We start from the raw sequence: 15,960 nt of genomic DNA, 5'->3' as shown, positions 1-15,960 counted from the left end.
ATTTTTCATGCAATGTCGAAGGTTGGGATGTCATGGTATGTGCGAAAGCTGTAATTTCTTACAATTTCATCCAAAAAATCAAAAAATTGAGCCATTTCGTCAGTCGCCAGTTCCACTTTCTACGTACGAAAAGTATTTGAATAAGGATAAAGTATTTTCCTATATTTATTGATGGCATTCTGTTATTTGAATATCGATACGAATAATATAGAATTTGATATTTATTTATCGTATGTACATTTATCGCTTGCACTCAACATGTGTATGTGTGCTGATATGATGAGCATCACACAGTCACCTGTTCATGGCAATGATGAATTCAAATTTCTCTCTTCCGGGAAACACATCGTAAATCCGTTAATTACCAAGTGAAGTGATTTGCAACTCTTCAGGTTCACAACCTGTGAATCGCATTAACGACAAACTTAGCCTTCTTTGTGCTGAACGATTTTCCAGGAAACTTCGCTGGACTTCGTCGCACAGACACAACGGAGTCATGGTTCACAGAAATAAATACCGGCGTAGGCAGAGTCTTTGCAACATGCCCGCAGAGAAAGCCCGGCTTTTGTTCAACTAAATTAAAGGCATCACCTATCATAACATTGGCAGTGGTAATTAACGCAAATAACCGATAATGGATGCTGTTGTTGAGGCGATACTTTATCTCTCCACAAGCATAGGGAAGCTTTTATCTGAACAAAGGCATTGATAATGACTACCGTCTGAAGACATTATCTTGCATATCTTAACATAAGTTGATATAACGTTCCTAATTATATGGGTAACTTCTTGAACTGATTTTCTTGGAAATTCATTAAAAATGTCCTTGAATGAACGTCAGTTCATGATAATGAAGAATCAAATTTTGTCCATCATAAGATTTGAGATTTCGATTAATCTTCAACTTTCAATTATCTACATTCTACCGCATTCATTGTGATAATTCAAATTCGGTTAAACTCCTACGAATTAAGCCCAATTACGACAGATGCGCCAGTTTAAAAAACAGCCAGTGGTCTCATGTAGTAGGTCATGGCATACTCAAAATAGAAATAGTCTAATAGAAATAATCGCTTTCAAAAGTAAGAAATTATTCTTTTTATTCGAAATATCGTTTCTGGTATTGCGAAAGCTCTTTCGACTTGGTACACAAAATAATGAACCGATGAAGAAACCACACCATAAATTGGGAGTGATCATAATTGCGGAAATCATATGGGAAGCCCAATTCGTAAATATTTCCAAGGTCATGTTTACAAAAATACGTTCTTTATCAAATTAATGAAATCAAGATTTGAGTCGTTCAATTTTATCGCCACTTAATTTCAGGAGTCAATCAGTTAATTCCATACGGTTTTTCATTAGCTGTTATCAGAAACTCAATAATTTTTATGATGTATTCTACCATGCCTTTGAATGTCTCAAGAATTTTAATAAACCAGACGTACGAGTATAATGTGCTTAAAAAATATCTTTCTCTAGAACCGGTTGGATTTATACAATACGTCATGTTGCATCTTTTGTAATTTCATTGGCAGTTTTTGAAAAATCTGCTCATAACCGGAATGTTATGTTTTTATATATCATTTATAATATATATTTGGTAATTTTCTTATTTTTTAGATTTTTTTCTTAAAATGTTCGTTGAAGTATTTTGGTATTTGGTTAACTTTTTTCCACTGACTAACCTGGATCATCGTTGTAGGTGTCGCTGCCTGAAGACCTTCCGAGATTCCTCGCGACTCCTGGTCAGTGTCACACAATTCAAGTTAGTCCACTCCTGTTATTTTTAATGTTTTTTGTTGTGATACATTTATATTGTGTTCACTAATAAATCATGATTGATCGATCGGTACTTTAACATCTTTACACAATTTCCGAATATAACGCTTAATCGTTGTCACTCATGGAATCATATTGATGTCAGTTCGACAACTGTTCCGAATGAGGAAGAAAGCAATGTAGAAGAATGCGTTGCGTATATCAACGCTTCGTTACCATTAATATTTTCTGCATTACAACTTTCTAAGCTACTGATGTGCACATTTTTTCTGCGTTACCTAGATTGTCTATTTTGTAAGACATTCAAAAGTTGATATTGGTGTAATTTTTTTGTGGAATTTGTCATGAGTACTTTATGTGGAATGTATTTCTCGTGTATCAATTTGATGCTATAATCTTCATTGTACGTTATGCTACTGCTATAGACATGTTAATTGTGGTTCTCTGTGAACCTTGAGGGCAGTGCTTTCAATAATAACAAATCCATTTCAAATCATTTTTCGTTCTCGCTATAGTAGAAAACTCATGTTAATCGCCTTACAATAATCACTGACGTGGAGATGGATTACACTTACAGAAATCGTTTTTTCTCTCTATTGCAACGTGTTCCGCGTTTAATAAACATTCAACTTATGTTATTACCAATTCTTCGCAACTATCTTTATCCTTTGTTCTGAAGTATCTATCGATTTTCTCTAATTTTAGAATTTCCACACCTTTGTATTCGCAAGATTATATTTTCGCCAATTCTGACAAGGCCGTAAATATATTAGTACCTTAAAACTGATCCATTCCCAACGAAATACGCAGTTATTTTTCTTAACCTTATCAACACCTAATCTTATGAGATGATGCCATGTATATATTACATTATTTCGCCAATTGGTTAACAGATTCGTTGCTTTCCATTTTATAGTCGAATGTTAATGACCTATCTATGATCATTCAATAGATATTTTGACAAAAATGAAAACCTGCCGACTACAGCGTGTACAATGTACAGAAGGGTGGTCCAACCTTTTCGGCCAAAAGACCACATTTAGTTTAATAATGATTGCGCGGGCCACTTGATATGTTTGTTTTGTTCTAGTTTTCACTACACCGACTACAGATTATTGAAAAAACAAACAAAACTCTCACACCAAAATTATAAAACCAATGAAAATACGAAGATACAGTTAAGTCTAAAGTTTTCATCGCACATAGATATTTCAATGTCAAGTATGACGCCTCTTTTATCCAATAAGTTTGTCAATGTTCGGTGCGATGGACGATGCTGCAATGCAAATTTTTTATATGACTGTCAGAAATTAGTGATCTCACGGAGGATTGGACATGGTTCATCCGCGAAAAAACTTGCTCGTACAAGTAGCCTAAGTGCTGTCAAAGATTGAGGTCATCAAAACTGCCTCTTCTAGCTTCACAGAAAAAAGACAGATTGGCAGACGATAAAAATAAATTCAAACATCTCTCTCCCACAATAACGCTCACAAAGGGACATAAATAAGCTTTCGATAGCTGGGTGGTGTTTCTCGCGCGTTTGAATGACGAGGAATCGTTTTTTTTATTAGAGGTTCAAATAATGGCTTGTGAGAGACATTGAGATTCGAATAATACCGCGCGGGCCACTCGGAAACCTTCGGCGGGCCACATGTGGCCCACGGGCCACGGATGGGACGACCCTGCTGTACAGCATCCCGATGAGTACATATACGAGTGTGAATAGAATGAAAATCTTTCCGTGTCTGAATAATAAAATAAAATACGTGTGTGAATAAAATGAAAATCTTTTCGTGTCTGAATAATAAAAGGGTTATGGATGGGGAAATATTTCCAATGGTATATTAATATGTTTTCCTCGGTGATGCGCTATATTTTATAAATTTTTGTACGACATTTTCTGATGCCCTTTCGTGGGAACAAGGGAACTCTGTTTACAAACATTCACTGATATGTAAGTTCTGATTTGAATAAAATGCTGATTCAAAATGTAACGAAGAGAATTTTGAAACATCTTGTAGAGTTAAAGACATTTTGCCTGATTTTCCGCTCGCTCGCCCGAGTTTACAACGCTATTTTCGAACAGAGCGTATAAATATTCTATTCAATTAACCCTGCTAAAACGCTTAAAGAGTCCAGCTTAATTGAATTGAATAGAATAGTCATGTTTATTCCAGCTACGGTATCCTTGCAGTATACGCATACGGATCCACTAGCATAAAGGCATAGAGAAAAGATAGGAAGTTAGTCTCGCGCAACCCAACCCAAATTTAGAGCGTATAAAATTGAGAATTTTTACCAGTTTCCTAGCCGGATGAACAAGGACGTTATAATCTGGAAAATTATTATTCGGTATGAAATCATTTTGTAACGAAATAAATGTTGATTTTCTTCATAGCTTATTTAATAGGTCAAAAGAAACAAGTCATTACGACTTTAAATTCTTGTAAATGTGAAATTACCATCTATTACGAAAATGGAAAACAAAAGAGTCGCGTTCAGCGTACAGACCCCACACTCTTCATATGCCAGGTTACTGATGTTAGTCAAAAAAGAAGACTCCGGTATCCAAGAAATATCTGCTCGGCTTTTTCCGGACAAATAAAATATGCATGCTATTCCCTTTCACGTTGTTTATCGATTTTTTTTTTTGGTGATTCTTTTTTCTTCAGAGATGCAGAATCGGAGGCTGGTGCCTCTGGCTCACATTTGAACTGGAATCCCAGTGATTTTGAAATCGGGTGCCGTAATATTAATTTTTTCTAGTAAAGTGAGTAACAGTCGAAATTATTGACTCAAACCGAAGTCCAGAGCTGGATAAGAAAGTAATATTATTAAATTCAGGATGTTACTTGTATAACCCAAAAGATTTTTGTAAATGGATGGGTTGCACAAAAATTTATATTTCTGATACTTTTTAGGTTGTTGATGGGCGCTAGATGTTTCCAGTCACTTCTTTGCGCCAGTTTTTTTTTTTATTGGCCTTTGCTGCTGCCTCGGTTCCTTTTACATTTTGGTATTACACTTTTTGGTATTATTCTACAAGATTTTTTTTTATACATAGGCTCTATCCCCGAATAACCTGTTAGCTTAAACAGTTATTTCCGCACATTGTATTCACGAGTAGTATCAAGCGAAATTAACAGCTTGCCACTTTTTCACTGCCATGATTTTTATACGAAACTCGTCGGGTGAAATCCATAAATATTGCTCATATCCGGATACCCGGTCGAATTTCAAGAATGCATCCAACAGATAAGCTCTATCAGTCATTTCCGGGGATTGTATCTATCCAGTATCGTGCATCCCTAGCCATTTCGCCTTGTATTTGCATAATTCAGTTCACATTACAGTATCGTGTGTGGGGTATAGATGTAGCACGCACATATAAAGTGGTGTATATACGCATCAAGCTTGGAACATTGCCAATTAAATAATAGTTTTTACCAACATTAAATATTATTCAATATACGTCAAGTGATCATATAAATTTCTTCCATATGCTTTTAATTATATCTCTATATAGCATACGCGTTCGAAACAAGAAAGCAATCGTTTTACCTCACGTGGTATATTTTTGACCGTATTGTTTTTAGATCTAGCTTACTATGTCCGGTACACGCATGCAATTTCGCCAACGTATGGTAAGCTTGTGACGATAAGTTATATTGTACCTATCTAGTTGAGCGCAGTGTGTTCCTGATTACTTGAGAGTCGCACCACTGCCAATATCAATAGCATCATTGTTTTACAAGATGAAGAATTATAACTATTTTGTATTTATACTGGGTTTCTTGGCTCTGCTCGGTACCAATGTTCAAGCTGTAGACGAGGAAAGCGAGAAAGAATACGATTCAGAAGTAGAAGATGAATTGGACGTTATAAGCGACGTGGTAAGTTACATTTCGATACAAAAACTAAAATTTTTGCTGCTATAACCATGTTGGTTATCATAAACCAAGGCAGGCATTTATTGAAGAATTTAATGTGCCCAGTGCGGCTTTAGGTCGTTCATTATCTACATGTCTATATACCTAGCAAATTAAACGAAACAATGATCTGTTTGAATTAAAATTTATATTTCATCTGGAGTCTCTTAGTATTCCTTGAATATGCATAATATTTGCGCCAGGTTTTCTACGCGTTTTTATACTATGCTACAAAGCTCAGACTTTTTTTTCAAAGATTCCAGTAGCGTTATAAAATATTAATATGTCGCATCTTTTAAACTTTTTACTGACTTGGGCTCAAATTACTTTTGAATGAGCGTGACGTCTCGACTTTAATCACTTTAATCAATGCTCTATCTTCTCAATTGTTTCAATCCTATTATTAAACGTTATTCCCAGGAACAATCTCCCAATGAAAACCTTCGGGATTCGTTAATGGGACTAAATTCCGAAGAATCAGCGAATGAAAATGAAGATATGGATGAGGATTTGACAGACGAGAATGATGAAGTAGAAAATGAGAAGGAGATTTTAACAATGATGGAGAATAGTATACAAGAGAGGGGACTTTCCATGCGACTTACAAATCTTCTTCGTGAACTTAGAAAGAAATATGGGATTGAGAAGGCTAATTCACAAAAAGGTAAATAGGATTGTTATCATGTATTTTATAAGAGAGAAGTCTTATAATAATATTATGTAGTTCCTTCGGAGTTTCAGCCAAGTTGTGGCTTCTTCATTCTGTGAGTTTCCGAAATGAAGCAGTCAGCACCATCTAGGGCAGGGGTGGGCACGGTTTTAGGACCAAGGGCCAAAAAATTTGCCCACCTAGACTGGCGAGCCATGTAAGTATGACGTAAAAAGTTACATTTTATGCACAATATGTACAGTGTTACAAAAGCAATCGTGGAAAACAATAGACTTTGTACCAAAACTAAATTTAACCGCAATCTCAACATATACCACGAGCTATTTTCAGCTAAAACATCAAAAGGATTTAAGTTTGGTTTTTAGCATCAGGCGGACCAGATTGAATCACCCAACGGTCGGATTTGGCACGCGGGTCGTATATCGCTCATGTCTGATTTAGGGGGTTTGATCGATAAAAAGTACTTGAGGGCACGCGAAAATATAAACCAGGGACGTGAGTATCGCTATTGTCAATGCTAATGTGCTATTAACATATTAAAATCAAGCAAACAATAACCATGACGCTGTTCCATATATAGAGCGCCATATATGTCAGTGACTGCCTGTCACATGATATGACTCCCATCCGTATGGGATTGCTAGACTATTTCCATGTGTAAGTTGCTTATACTAGTTTCACGCTTGTGATTTGTGTTAATATATTTTAATGCTTCCGTAAAGCATTGAATTTCTACTAAATATGAGGGTATTGTCACTGCTGGTGTACTTAATTTTAACCGAGCGTCACTATGCTACTACGCAATCCAGTCGTGATAAACACACATTTGTATAGCCAAAAAATAGCGAGTCGGTCAAATAATCATACACTTTATCAAATTCCAAAATATGAAACACGTGCTTGAAACAAAATAGTTTTACTTAAATTTTCACTCAGTTTCACTATCTGGTGAGACGTCACTGTGAAAAGAACATCAGATTTCTCCAACACACGTTTGAACTGACGCACCACAAGCACACAATTGAAGTTGTTTTTATTTTTCTGTGAGATATTTATATACTTTCAGCTCAAGATACAACCTACCACGTTTGTTTATTGCTATTATCAAGTCCAATTGGACCGCTGGCGTCCAGCCTACGATAAATTTTCTCAAACTTTCTGAACGATCACTCTTTCGGAAAACTTGCTAACTGCTAAACGACCTTCCTAATACAATTCACATGAAAATAAGTACCTATAGGCCTTCATATACGGTAAATACAACTTATACAAACTCACTGTGATTGTGTCAAGATTGCATGATATTTCCAAGTAATTATTGATGCGGCCTCTGGAAACTTAAACAACTTTCGGGATACTGTATGATGTTCCATCAGCGGAGGAGCGAGGCATCAAATTGTGTATTTGATGTATATTTATATTTGAAATACCCGTTGGCATATATCAAATTCAATTTCATGAGTGACTTAAAGTATATTCTGATTGTACAATTATCAAAATAGAAGAAATGCTTGACAACTAGGTAAAAAATTAGATTATGGATTCAACAAAATTTCACGAAGTCGCCGGACGAAATAGTGGCATATTTCCTTTCAATAAGTAAAAGAAATCAGAAATCAGCATCATCTTTTGAATAAAAACGTGTAACTGATGCCCATAGACCCCTAATTCCCAGTTTCCCACCAATGGCCATTCTGATCTAAGTTATGTCCTTCTACATTGAAAACGCTCAAAGGGTAGCTGGGGCCGCTCCTGCAGTAGGAACCACTGGTTTAGGACGTGGATGAAGATAATTATTTTTCAATATCGTACAATTTTGGTACATTTCACTTTTGTTTTACTGAAGGGACATGCTCAAAATTTCGTGGACGTAGAAACGTTATTCACAAGTGCACAACCGAGAATACACTGCTCGGTAACGTCATTGCTTGTCGATTGAATTGCAAGGGAGGTTATCATCTTAGACATCCTGTACCTCACTATGAACTCTGCGGCGCCGCGACTAAATATAGATGGACCTATGAATTGAGAGGTGACTCTAAATCAGGAGAAAGATGTATTAAAGGTAAGGAGATTTTTAGTGTATTCCACCAATATAAAAATGAATAGTTAAGAATTAAAATATTCACGATATTGAAATTCTCCGTAACATAAATTGTACTTATTTTTCAGGGAAGTCGTCAAAACCGTTGCCCACTGCCTGTAAATCACCAAACTGCGTTTCTACAGGTATTGTAATATTGTAAGAAAATGTACATATATTGAAATTAATTTTAATGTATTAATATAATTTGGGTAAACGATTGTTTTTATTGTATTTCCTAAACACAGCAATCGATAGTTGAAATGGTCCTGATCAGTTAATCACGCCAGCAATTTTTGATATTGATATCATAGCTGTTGTCCGATAAATCGTTTTCAATCATTGAGCGCATCATCACTCATCAAAATTCCGTTTTGGGAACAAAATTGGGGGGCAATTGTTGAATAATTGCTGTATTCATAGTTGAAGCTTACCTATAATGTATTTAAAAGCAATTTTATTATCCCAATTCAAATCGTAATTTCTAACTTGAACTTGTATCCCAGTTTTGTCATAATCTCTGGTATTTTAATCACGATGAAAACTTCTCTACTTTATTCAGCTGCCTACTATATGGACAAAATTGACTACAATGTAAATCCGTGTGATGACTTTTATAAATACAGTTGTGGTCGTTGGTTGACTGAAACACCATTTCCACCAGACAGTCGTGGAAAATATCAAACTTACACTGTTCTGAGAAATCGTGTGAAAAGAAATATGGCAGGTGTGAATATATTTTTTTTCTATATACGTATTGAATGAATTCACGTTTTACAGTTTGAAAAAATACAAATTACCGGTTTTCATGTACTTAACAATAACTACAATAAATTGGAAAACAAAAACTATGTAATTCAAGCATATTGATTCGTTGCATTTCTTTTTGCAGAATTATTGGAAAAGAAGGTTCGTAAAAGTGACATAAGCGCTGTTAAAAAGGCAAAAATCGTTTACAAATCTTGCATGAACACAGGTGAAAATGATTTATAATTTTACATTTCAAACATTCATTTTCATTAGAGTCACATTTGGTGATATTGATCATTTCTACATTCCCATTACCATATGTCATTATTTTCTATAGGCTGTGCGTAAATGTTGACTCATTCTACTTTTTAGCTATATATATAAAAGCTAAAAATGACGGAAAACCCAAACCCAGAAAGCGCGACGTACTTCGAAGTATTGTATGTATATCACGAAATTCCGATACAACGCAATGAAAGACATGCTAAAAGATTTTTTTTTGTATAAATCTGAAGAACTGATATTTTGGCATTAAATATATCAGTTTAACCCTAATATTTTCAAATCTACAGTATAAGTATATTGATCAATCATTTTCAGAGCTAATCAACGATCTTGGAAAAAAACCGCTGCTTGATTTTCTGCAAGGTGATTTAACATGGCCGGTCATCAGTTCTGATTGGTCTCCCGATCAATTTGATCTGGAGGCCACTCTTGCAACGCTGAGAGGAAGATATCACAACAATGTCCTTTTCACGACTCGAGTTGGTAAAAGCTCAGGCCAATACGTACTTCAGGTACAGTGTACCATTAAAAAAGAAACAATAATAGATAATGAATAGGTTTTTAAGTTTACGGTGATGGTTTTTATCAGTTTTGTAGCAAAATTTCACTTTGTATTATGATGAAAGCAAATTCTTATATATAAATATATTTCAAGCAAAGTTACAACTTCTGCCTTAAATTAAAAGCAAATTGTTTTCAATTATAAGTAACGCTGTGATAGCCTATCACCGAGGTTAAAAGAATATAAACTGTACGTTTGCTGAAAAAAGTTAAAATTCTTTTTATTTCAGACTTGGAAAGGAAAGATGGCGATGCCAAATCGATATTACTTTGAGTCAAGATATGCAAACGTAATATTTTTAATTCAAAATTGTAGTCCACTTTATTGCATTTGTATTATTGAGATTATATATAAAAATTGTATATATACAATGATATAAGTTACCCTCGAAGAAGGAACTAAAATTAGTGTGTTAGTTTTATACGGGACAAGTTGGTCACAGGGCTTGTTTCAATTTATTTCCAAAATTTAAAATATTTAGAAATTATAGACGTTCTTTTTTGCCTTGTATATCTACATTTAAGAATACTGTTACTGATGCGATGCAATTGAATGTAAATGACATCTTTAAATTATTTTTCCCGAAAAATTGCGCATTTACCGAAACGTAGAACGGAATTAATCGGGATAATTTTGAAGAGACCCAATGTGACATCGTTCGTGGCATAATAATTTAGTAATTACTATTTTCATTCAGAGAAAAGCGGCCTATTATTCTTTAATGAAAGATACGGCTGTAATGTTAGGGGCTGATGAAGATAGGGCGGAGGAACAAATGAAGAAAGTTTTAGATTTTGAGACAAGAATCGCGCTCATGAAAATTCTCGATATGGACTATCTTTCAACTAAATCAATATCCGAAATGAATAACGATATACCTGGAGTAAGTTTGAAAAATATTAGTACAACTCACAAAAAAATCGTTTTCATATTACTTTAATATAGTTGATTAGATGCACGAATATGCTTTAAGTTTAAGTTATTATCATTCTCAATTCAATTCTTTCTCACAAGTTTTTTCGCAATATTAGGCACGATGTGCCAATACCATACCAAGCCTGTGGAGTTCTACCGACGGTAAAAACCAGAAATTGTTAACTTTTTTTTTTTGTTGTCATCCACAGATCAACTGGTTGAAACTATTCAAACGGATGATATGGACAAGTACAATTACAACGGATACGAAAGTACAAGTCTGGAATATTGCTTATCTCAAGGATTTAATAAAATTCGTGAAAAAAACAGATCCACAGTAAAGCGATTTTCTTTCTACTTATTTGATCTGTATTGATGAGTAACTGATAACTTGTTTTTGCGCAACCATAAAATATTACTCTTCTTAAAATAACAGCAACCAAAGATAACATAGCTCATTTTCTAACAAAAAAGAAGTTTGGCAATTTTTAACTTACAATACTCTTTTTTTTTCTCTTTTAGAGTTGTGCAGAATTACATGGTATGGCGTATCGTCAAACATCGCATGCGAAATTTAGATATTAGCTTCCAGAAAAGATATCTTCAGTATAAAAGAACATTTTACGGTACTACGAAACTTCGTGAACGCTGGTACACTTGTGCGAACTATGCCATATTTTCGATGAAAGGACCAACAGGAAAAATGTTTGTCGACAAATACTTTTCACCAGCAAAGAAGCATACGGTACTTTCTCGTTTACAAGCTAAAGCAGGAAATTTAAATACAATTTTAATAATACTATTTTTTGTTGCAACAAGTAACAAGCCTTTTTGATTTCAAGCGCTTGGTGTCAATTTTCTTAATGAATGAGTCTATCGCTTCGGGAGTATTGAAGCATTGCAATGACTACGCTTCTTGAACACACTACTGCTGATGAAAAAGAAAAAATTGGCGTAATCTGCTAGCATCGTCATTAACTAAACATCTAATAATAACTTCATTATTCGCTCATATTTATTTAATTTACCAGTAATAGTCAATGTTAACAATTTCTGTCGATATTGAGGATTTCCCTTTTACTTCATCTTTATTTACGTATTTATCCAGGCGAAAGATATGTTTGAGAACATAAGAAATGGATTTATAGAACTTTTGAAAACCGAAGTGACGTGGATGGACAAGAAAACGAAAGAATACGCAAAAGAGAAGGCATTGGCAATAAAACCATATATCGGATACAACAAACAGATTTATGAAAACGATACTTATTTAGATGATGAATGGAAACAGGTATGAGATGGGTATTACATAAGGATTTACATATTTATCCCGGGAGAGTGGAAAGCCGATAAGTCGGATTAATCATATGGCAAACCACGGCCTCTCGTCCGGTATGGTATTAGTTAGTTATTCGTTTTCGGAAGCATGGACTTTATGGTGGAGGAATCCGTAACCGACCAGCGGTTACATAAACCACCCCACGGCGGCGAGGAGTCCAGCAATCCTCTCGCACATGATCATCCTACATTTTGAGTCAAATTTTATATATCATAAATTATCTAATCATGAAGACGAAATTTGATTTGACTTACACTGGATGAGATTGCTTTGCAGTCTTATTACTAAATTATACATTTATTTAATGCATTGGCCAAACGTTTGGCGAAGTGTCGGCGCAATCTTTTTGTAATGGGATTTGTTGATTTGAAAATATGTTTCTTGTTTTTAGCTACTTGCGAAAAAGAATGATTATTTCGGAAACGTTGTTCGGATTCTCACGCAAATGTCACAAAACGGATTTAAAAAATTAGGAACAACTTATGATGCTAATGCTAGAGTATCACCATCGACTCGACCCACGATGGTCAATGCTTTTTATAATCCGTCTCACAACTCAATAAGTAAGTACATCATAGGTAGTTACTTTCAGAAATGTCTTACATATTCATTGTGATGACTTTGGGCAGACTATATCAGAGATACGGGTCAGTAATAGATGTGCAGGAATAGATGTGCAGTTTGATGGATACTAATATTTTTTCAGATCAATATTGCCGAAAAATGTGAACTATTAGTAACATTATATTTTAATACAAATTGTTTATAACTAGCCAGTAGGCTATCATAGATAAAACTAAGAAAAGACACCGCAAATCACGTCTCGCTGAAGACTAAATCATTGTGAGATGCCTAGTTTATATTGGATGCAAACAAATATATATGAAAACAATGTTTTATTATTCAGCTTTACCAGCAGGAGAAATGCAGTACCCATTCTACTGGGGAGACAAATTTCCAAGGTAGGAAAATATACCACAGAACAATTTTTATTCACAGTAGGCCATTTGGTTGTGTATTACCAACTGAGGTTTTTTTGAAAAAATGAGAATTTCTGTTTATTTTATTTGCTTCTATTTAAATACATACCGTAATTATAGCCCTGTTTTCCTATACAAATATGATAGTCAGCTGCGTAATACATTCTGTGTGCTTTATGTAGAATGTTCCAATACGGTGCTATAGGAACAATTCTAGGGCATGAAATCACCCACGGATTTGATAACCGAGGTCGCAAACACGACAAATTTGGTAAACTCAAGAATTGGTGGTCAGATAAATCACTTCAACAATTCAATCAAAGAACAGGTTGCATTGAGAAACAATACAGCAACTACTGGTGGCCGGCAGCAAGAGAATATGTAAGTAACGAAAGTGAGCGTACATATATTTCACATTTCGGATTAGTTACAAATATAAAAACAATCTAAGATGTCTTACAGAAGCAATTTTCTGCCCCATTTTCTTCTCTCTCTGTTGTGCAGTCTGGTGGAAACGGTATATCCAGAGTAATACGATACAGCACATTCATAGCAAGTGCTTCAGCCTTTGAACCGATTAACTTTCTTCTCGAATCTACTCCCATAATGTCGAATGAGGAAATATAATTTTGTGTTTACCTTATATTTCAGATTGATGGAAGTCAAACACTTGGTGAAAATATAGCCGACAACGGTGGAATAAGAGAATCGTACCAAGTATGTAGCTGATGACAAGGATCGATTAATTTTACACAATCAAATTTACACAAATCAGAATTTAGCCAATTCCAAAGAGCGGTTGATTCCGTGCTATCGTTGATCAATATTTCAGTAATATTGCCCCAATCCTACGATCTCACTAATCTTGCCTACGCTTCTCAGGGTTATCAAATTTGGTTGAAGAAACACAACATTACCGGTGAAGACATTGAACCTGCTACTGGACTGACAAATAATCAGATGTTCTTTGTGGGTTTTGCAAACGTAAGTAACTTGCCCGCATTGGAATCATTTATAATTGAGTCTTAGTCCGGTTTAGTAGGTATGAAAATTAAAACAAAAACCTGATTTGTTTTACAGGTACGTTGTGCAAAATATACACACCAGGCTGCTGAACATACGGTTGCCAACAGCGTACACAGTCCCGGAAGATATAGGTATGCTCAATCCGTATTTTTCGTAGGTTGTACCAACAAATACACCGTTTTGCTATTTCTGTCCGTGCAACATTCCCACTAGCATATAATAAAAAACGCTGTGCGATCGAAAAGGAGTAGCAAGAGCTTATGAATGCACATCTAAGCCACCTTTGTGAAAAATACTTGCTCGAAGTCCTCTAACTATTTGTTACCAAAAACTTGACCTGAAGCCTGAACGTATTAGGGCGAAAAAAGTCACTCAATATTGTTCGAGTTTGTCAGGGTGAGATTAAGCGCAAGTTAAGATGCAAATTTGGGTAATTCCCATTTATCAAATATATATCGATTTTTATTTTTCACTCATATGTACCAACTTCTATACCATTCCAAACTGATTTTACACTTTTTATTTGATTTATTGCAGGGTAATCGGATCACTTCAAAACTTTGATAAATTTTCGGAGGCATTTCAATGCAAACGGGGATCTTACATGAATCCAACAAAGAAATGCATTTTGTGGTGATGCGGATCGTTACTAAATTTTTTTTACATAGGAAATTTTATATATTTATGCAGAATGAATACTGACGAATAATAGGTTCACACACGAACTGATAAAAACGTCTGTTGTATGGAGACTATGACGTCTTATACTAGGGTAGCATCTGCCTTTAACGGCATTGGGAAAATCAAATCAGCGACGTGATCCAATGCAATGCTAGAGTTTTCAATTAGGAAAAATGTTTTATTCTTCGTCTTTTTACGCATTTGTTTTATCGATTCTTAATTTTTTTTCGATAGGTAAGATAAGAAGAGTGTGCATTGCACAGTATTTATATTCATCCTTCTCTATTAGGTCCTTCACTTGCATAATGATATTTCTTTGTTTTAATGTGTTGACTTCTTTAGGTTGCATTAGAATTACTAATTTCACTGCACAAATATAATTTCAAAGTTGAATTGATATGTCTGATATTGTGATCTAAGCTAGTTGCAGCTCGCACAGATAAATATGTTCAGGTGTTCATCAGTATTTTTTTTCATATAAAAGTTAAAGCTCAGTTCCGAGCCCCAAGGAAAGAACACCTATAACAGAGTTGCGAGGTCGCTCCAGAAGTGTGTGTACCAATATGGAAGTAATTAATTTTGTTCGACTACTTTACATCAAGTTGTGTTACAGACAGTCCCCGAACTCGTGATAGAACTAAAATAAGGAAAATCGGAATAAAATTATGGCCTAACTCTTACCTGGTACACACACTACGGGAGTACCGTTGCGAGAAACTACAATCACTCAAAGTGAAGAATATTCACTCGTGGGTAAAGGGGACCGTACATCACACGTCAGTAGATGCCGACACTTAAAGCTGTCTAGGTTGGTTGATGAGGAAAAAAGCCAACTATTTTCATCTGTTTGTCTTCAATTAATTTCCGATCAAATATATGAGCTACCATTCACTCAAAAACCGTCGGAAACATCAGGCTATATATCATTTATTACAACGTATTCACCAGAGAACGCATT

The 15,960-nt window shown here is 35.0% G+C and overlaps 1 protein-coding gene across 1 annotated transcript; it reads left to right on the top strand.

Moving 5' to 3' along the window:
* Nucleotides 1-5,352: 5,352 nt before the first annotated feature.
* On the top strand, nt 5,353-15,395 carry LOC120347726 (phosphate-regulating neutral endopeptidase PHEX-like). Its single transcript, XM_039417792.2, has 19 exons — nt 5,353-5,675; nt 6,132-6,375; nt 8,228-8,446; nt 8,554-8,610; nt 9,027-9,191; nt 9,357-9,440; nt 9,815-10,011; nt 10,291-10,350; nt 10,759-10,944; nt 11,186-11,313; nt 11,499-11,721; nt 12,085-12,267; nt 12,707-12,878; nt 13,223-13,277; nt 13,478-13,676; nt 13,947-14,012; nt 14,178-14,279; nt 14,376-14,452; nt 14,859-15,395. The coding sequence occupies exons 1-19, from the start codon at nt 5,538-5,540 to the stop codon at nt 14,956-14,958; spliced, it is 2,655 nt and encodes an 884-aa protein (XP_039273726.2). The 5' UTR covers nt 5,353-5,537; the 3' UTR covers nt 14,959-15,395.
* The last annotated feature ends 565 nt before the right edge of the window (nt 15,396-15,960 follow it).

The sequence above is a fragment of the Styela clava genome, chromosome 11 (assembly GCF_964204865.1).
Source record: "Styela clava chromosome 11, kaStyClav1.hap1.2, whole genome shotgun sequence".
NCBI classification, from domain to species: Eukaryota; Metazoa; Chordata; class Ascidiacea; order Stolidobranchia; family Styelidae; genus Styela; species Styela clava.
Note: the sequence above shows the minus strand (reverse complement) of the source record. Positions and strands in the feature narration are given on the sequence as shown.

Bases quoted from the DNA above. Each gene is read 5' to 3' on its own strand.
- LOC120347726 (XM_039417792.2), top strand. From the start codon at position 5,538: ATGAAGAATTATAACTATTTTGTATTTATACTGGGTTTCTTGGCTCTG. The intron at 5,676-6,131 runs GTAAGTTACATT...CGTTATTCCCAG, and splicing joins TGGACGTTATAAGCGACGTG to GAACAATCTCCCAATGAAAA. The intron at 14,280-14,375 runs GTAAGTAACTTG...TTTGTTTTACAG, and splicing joins TCTTTGTGGGTTTTGCAAAC to GTACGTTGTGCAAAATATAC.